Source organism: Myotis davidii, unplaced genomic scaffold, assembly GCF_000327345.1.
Source record: "Myotis davidii unplaced genomic scaffold, ASM32734v1 scaffold83, whole genome shotgun sequence".
Taxonomy (NCBI): Eukaryota; Metazoa; Chordata; class Mammalia; order Chiroptera; family Vespertilionidae; genus Myotis; species Myotis davidii.
This window is the reverse complement of record NW_006294121.1, coordinates 1,618,182-1,624,727: the sequence shown is the minus strand read 5'-3', so window position 1 is coordinate 1,624,727 and position 6,546 is coordinate 1,618,182. Positions and strand designations below refer to the sequence as shown.

Below are 6,546 nucleotides of genomic sequence, written 5' to 3'. Positions count from 1 at the left end.
AAGAGAGATAAATTGATTGATTTCAAAGGAAGAAATTGGCTTATGTGACTGTGGGGGACAGTGAGTAAGAAATCTGTAGGGAGGGAACTCTGGCAGGAGCTGATGCTGCAGTCCAGAGGAGGAATTTCATTTTGAGGGAAACTAGGTTTTTTTGCTCTTGAGACCTTTCACAGGTTGGATGAGTCCCTCCCAGATTCTAGAAGATAATCTCCTTTACTTAAAGTCAACTGGCTCTGGATGTCAACTCCATCTACAGAATTCCTTCGCAGTAATTACCCAATTACCCAATCAAACACTGGGTAATGCAGTCCAGCCAAGTTGACACAGGACTAACCTCAGTGTGTCCATACCTCACAGCTCATTGTGGGCTCTCAGAGAAGGGGCGGCAAAGTGCCTCTATGGCTGTGGATAGTAACAGGGGATGAGATGAGTCTCCCAAGAAGCAAATGGTGGAGACCTTACAGGAAAGAGTTCCCTGCTGCACTAACACTAAAGCCAAAGTGCTAATTGAAGGCCTTGGGGTCCTGCATGACCCCCCACCCCACCTTTCAGACCTCATTTCCTGTGTTTCTCTTTCTCACACCCCACTTCAGCCACACGGGCCTCCTTGCAGTTCCTCCTTGATATGCACTTATAATTTCCTCAACTCCTTCAAGTCTTTGCTTGAATATATTTTCTTAACCAGGCCTCCACTCTCCCCAACATTTCCAATCCCATCTAGTTCTTCTCTATTTTTTCTTTTTTTCTCCCATAGCACTTACCAACTTCTATACAATTTACTTGTTTAGTTAATTTGTTACTGTTTACTCCGTCCTTCAGAACACATACTCAGTATCTTTGTTTTGATTGCTGATATATTTGAACCTTCTGGAACAGTGCCCAGCATATGCCAGGCATATGGTTGAGGCCCAAGAAAGATTTGTTCGATGAATGAATGAGAAAGATAAGAAAGGACAGTGCTACTCTGGAATGAATAGAGTATGGTTAGGGCAGCTGAGTTGGTACTCCAGGGGCACCATTCATATGGATTACAGTGCAAATAAAGGTCCCTGGTGTTGTCCAACTCAGCAGCCCTTTAAACTAGATAATCAGTGGGCTCCACTTTCACTTCTTTCCATAAAGAGCAGTAAAGGTTCCATAAAAAAAAGTGTCTCTCCAAGATCCTGTATTAAACTGGATTGAATTTTTTAATCCTTCTTATCCCTGTGAAAGAAAATATCCAAATTGATTTTAAGACATGCATCTCATGGAACCATTTATTATTTTGAGGTCTGAAGAGAGACATAATAAGAAACGGTTACATAAAGTTCATGTGTTAAAGACAGTGGTTTCTTATAATTTCCTATTTTCATAATTTGTTTTCTCTCTTCATAACAAAAAAAAAATTAGCTCTCCTCAGGATTCTTAGAGCCTGATGTTTCTGTAAGTGCAGTCCCTCGACAAGCAGCCTCATCGTGGCCTGAGAACTTGTTTGAAGTCCACCCCAGGCCCCCTGAGTCAGCAACTCCACAGGGCCTGCAGGTACATGCCTAGGTCTGAGAACCGCAGTGAGAGACCATCTCCCATTGAAAAATTTTCCTTTGTCTTTTTTTAATATTCCTGGCAGCTAAGGAGATGTGTTTGAAATACACATTATATAATTAGTTTCATATCCATAGTTGAATTTCTTACTCCAAAGATGAAACCATATTTTATTGAAAAACATCCCTCCCAGAAGATTCTGCTGTGTGCCTCCTGCCTCACCACTGAGGCCTTCCTGGAATGTTTAAGAGCCTGAAATGATCTGGAAGGGCCTTTGCTGATCGTCTAATCTGGGAGGGAGGGCAAGAAGGACAGTAAACTTACATATCATTTCATTACTGCATTTCTATGCATAGTGCTCTCCCTTGGCAGTTTTGCACAAGGTCCTCAAGGCTTGTTCAATTTAAGAAGCAGTTTCTAGAACCATGCCTAATCCCAGAGAAAACCAAATTAACTCTCACCACAGAGTCAGATGGAATCACACTCTTGGAAAACAAGAATACTTGTTGAAACTGAGGAAAAAGTGCCTGCCTTTGACTCCAGGAGGAACCCTGGCCAAGAAATTCCTTGGAAAGACCTCATCCATACTGATAACTGCAAAACCCTAGAGTAGCTGGTAATAGAAAGCAGAGAGACATCACGTATGTGCTTAGCAGAACATGTGGGCCCCAGATCACATGTTAACAAAGGAAGATAAATTAAAAGTGATCACCAGAACTCATTCTTAGCCTTGATTTTTTTCCAGTGTTCCTTACACAGCATGTGTTAGGTTAGTACCAAAATAACAAACATACTTTCCAAAGGCCCTGAGAGGGCTAGGCATAAACTCAGACAGTCTTGGTCAGAGATTCCAGTGAGGCAAAGCTGAGGAAATGATAATAGAATTATGTCTCATTCACTCCGTGTGTTAAATGCTTCTCCCCTATACTTAGGGTCATATTCTTGGACTAAGACCTGGGCATATGTTTGTCTCTTTATGAAGCTTTTGAGATCCAAGAAATATTGCTCTCTAAATAGTAACTTTGCTGATGTTCTGTGTGTGTGTGTGTTTTTCTGATCAGAGTTGCTGGCATGATGGAAGTGTTTAACCAGCTCTCTATATAAAAAAAAAAAAGCCACAGTTTCTAGCATTTGCCAGTTTCTATGGTGTATATATTCTTACCATGATCAATTTCAAGCTATCAATCTGACATCATTACATGGAAAGTTTGGAAAAGATACACCCGATTGACACTCTTGAATTGGTTTAAAACCAGCCTCCAACAAGTCATTGGAATGCAGAGAATTTGGAAGCAGAGGAAAGTATTTAAAAACAAAACAAAACAGAGGAAATAAATTCATGATAATGACAGTAGGAGCAAACATCAGTTTTAATATTGGATTACATTTTCTTACAGTGTTTTTTTGTCTGTGTTTTTATGTCATTGTTATTTCGTCTATATAATTTTGTATTTTGCTTTTATCATCATGAGCATTATTTTAGTGGTTATGTAATATCCCATCAAATTGATAATAAGTTCATTTATTGGCCCTAATTGTGGACATTTAAGTAACATTATCTAAATTTTTTATTGCTATAAATAACACTCTATATCATTGGAATGTTGGGTATAAATCTTCCTTCACCTTTCTTCTCGGTATATCCTTAAGTCAAATTTTATGATCAAATGGTTTAAATTATGGGATTTGGAAAAATATTGTGAGATACCATCTAGAAAGTTTGTACCAATGTACACTTCTACATTGTTTAAGATGGAGGAGGTCAATGGGGGGGGGACATCTGAAATACTTTTAATAATAAACAAATTTAAAAAAAGAATGCCTCTTTCACTGTACCTTAGCTACCACTACTTTGTTAAAGGTTTCATTAACTTAATAAGTTAAAAAACTTTAATATTGCATTTCTTTTAAGTGTATTGTATGTTTTTTTAATGTTTATTGTCATTCTGTTTTGCCTTTTTAAAGTCTTATGTTTATGCCACGGCTGCGTGGTGAGGCAGTCCCCACCCAGGAGATTGTGCTGTGTGCCTCCCACCTTAATCATTAGATAATTCCTAGACCAGAAATGATTTAAGAGCTTTAACTGATCTGGAAGGACCTTTCCTGGTTGTCTAATCTGGGAAGGAGGGTGAGAGGGACCCTAAACATACTCCCTCTCCCCACTACATCTCTGGTTCATCTTCTATTTCTCTTCTCTAGGTCCCAGGCTCACACCACTCCATCCTTTCTGTTCCTCAGATAATCCAGGCACACCACAAGGCGACAGGTTCTTCCTCCCTTTATGTCTGTATGGCTCACTCCCTTGCTTCTTTCAAAGCTTTTTGCAAGTGTCATGTCCAAGAGGTTTTCCCTGATTCCTTTCTAAAATTGCCAGCCCTCCTCCATCCTCACTGTCTTTCTTATCTGGACTATTATTCCGCCCTGGAGTATACTTTCCCTAACATGGGATTGCTAGTGTCTAGAGGTGTGTCTGACAATAAATATTTGTTGGATGAATAAGTATACTCCAGCCTGGGTCTGAAGGTTTAGTTTTGTCTTGATAAAGACAATATTAACTTATGTATTTCCTTTAAACACTGGAGATGGTAACTACTTGCAATATCTGTAACAAATACATTGCTAGATTTTTAAGATATTGTATTTTTATATAAGCAGGAGATACAGAGATTTTTATGTAACAATCTCATGTTGTGATTTTTTCCTATTCAAATTATATTTACAGAATTCTTTTTCATAAAGAGATCAGGTAACTTTTCACCTAGATTTTATTCTAACATTCTTATGATTTGATTTTTTTGTACTCTAATAAATAAAGACTTTATTTTGTTATTGTGATAATATGACCATCTAAATGTTTTTTGTTATGTAACTTACTGTTGGGATTCTGTTTCTGTTAATGACATTGGTTTTCTTTTAACCATGCTCCATAATATTTTAAAATTTAACTTGTGTATTTTCCTGTCATGTAATATCTATAGGCACCAAATCTCAATGGACATTTCTGAATTATCTCCAAGATATTTTCATAGTGATATCTCTGTATTTTAAAAGCACTTTCCAATCTGAACTAAATATACTTGAGTTTGTTCTGTTATCGCTACAAGTTCTGATAAGATACAGAGCAAATACAAGGAAATATAATAGGCAGTTGAGTTCTCAGAAGTCAAAATATCAGGACTAAAGTCAAATCTGCCTCTAGCCACACTATTTTTCCTGAAGCACCTGCCAGGTGTTATGAGGATTGGAAAACTGACCCTTTTATTGACTCTCTTAAGCCCATAGTTGTTGCTTGATAAATACTTGTGGATTGAATTGCATTGAACCTTAGGGCATGATGCCATTCCAGGAAAGCATCCCAAGTAACAGCTTTCCTTTCCATCTCTCTTCTGTTTTCTCCTTTTCTTAGTTGCGGTCCAGTGCAGAGCTCCATCCTGACTTGCTCACGGATTGCCTCACTGTGCAACCCCTGCAGTCAGCCACGTCCCCGCAAGATGCTGCCGCAGATGGGGCAGTGGGATGCTCCCCGGGGCCTGGGCCCGAACTCTATCCAGGTAATGACAGCAAAGGCAGACCCAACCACACTAACTGGTTTTCTCTAGGCACCTTCGCTCTGGTTAAAGGAATGCTCACATGAAAGAAATTCTTCTAATATCATCTGTATTTTGCTTTATCAGTGGACTGCAAATTATCACCCTCCATACTGTCCCGTCTGAATTCTGAGCACAGTTTGGCAGCAGACTTTTTTCTCATTAATAAACAAAGTAAAATAATGCATTAACTCTTTTAGTTCTGGGTTTCTGCCAAAAGTTCAATGCACCCAACCTTCCCAAGTATCTCAAATTTATTAACTGATATAGACTCAAGGAAATGCTTCCCCCTTAAGCAGATAACAGATTTCTTAATGGAACAGTCATTGTCTTCTTTGCATTTTAAAAGGAAGCCCCAGGTTTCTAAGAAAAATAGCGTACCAGTAAACCAACTTATAAGAATGTCCATTATTGTTTGTTAACCATTGCAGGGGTAGGGGGAGATAGAATGGCATTCCCAGAACCCCAGACCCATATCCTTCTGCCTGGGTTTGAATAATAGAAGACTCCATATTTGGAAAATGTCATGTGTGTAGTGAAAAATAAGAAAGGATTAATTTGCAATAAGAAAGCTTTTTTTTCCATTTACTTTCTTACCTGGATTTTTATGCATCTTTCACTCTCATAGTGATGATGTACCCCTGCAAACATAACTGATTAGCATCCTCATGTTTGGAAAGCCCTTATTGTCATGCTGTGACTCTGATAGTAAATGTCCCACCGGCTCCACATTTCAGACAATGAGAATTTTCTATTGTCTGTGGATTACAAATCCCACTCCCACCCCCATCTGATTCCAGGGCCAGGTTTTGGCAGCAGACTTTTTTTTCTTTTTAAAAATGTTCTAATAAGCCATAAAGAATTAAGAATTTACTGATGCGTAACAGTGGAATAAGAGAAAGACATGCTTGTGTAACTTGATAAAGTTTACAGTTCTCAGTTAGTACAAAGGCAGGGGAAGGGGCATTAAGCAAATACAGTGTTTCAAGAAGGTCAGTCATCAAGACACCAAGAGTCAGCGGCCCTTTATCAGTTATTTTGGCTACTTACTCTCAGAGACCAATACAGCTGCGTTTTGAGAACTTGGGACATGGGATTAAACCTTATCTGAAGGGCTGAATAAATCTTACAGAGGTTTGTGGTACAGGTACATATATACATATGAAATATGTCAATGTACAATGTTTACAGCACATAAATATTTTGTATTAGATATACATGAAAAAAGCGTGACTAGCTTGACTAGCTTTTGTTTGTACATGTCTGTTTGATTTGCCACATATTTGATATATGAACATTTATTTTAGCACATTAAGTTAACAATCAGTTTAAAACAGCCAATATAGCACTACTTTTTTTTAATCCTCACCCAAAGATATGTTTTTATTGATTTTTTTTTTTTTAGAGAGAGAGGAAAAGAGAGAGAGAATCATCAATA

The 6,546-nt window shown here is 38.2% G+C and overlaps 1 protein-coding gene across 1 annotated transcript in view; it reads left to right on the top strand.

Annotated features, from left to right (window-relative positions):
* The window catches only part of GLIS3 (GLIS family zinc finger 3), a 467,215-nt gene that overhangs the window by 395,095 nt on the left and 65,574 nt on the right, over positions 1–6,546 (top strand). The window contains exon 7 of the mRNA XM_006768237.2: positions 4,928–5,072. Coding sequence (XP_006768300.1) covers positions 4,928–5,072 — 145 coding nt within the window. The remainder of the gene's footprint in view (positions 1–4,927; positions 5,073–6,546) is intronic.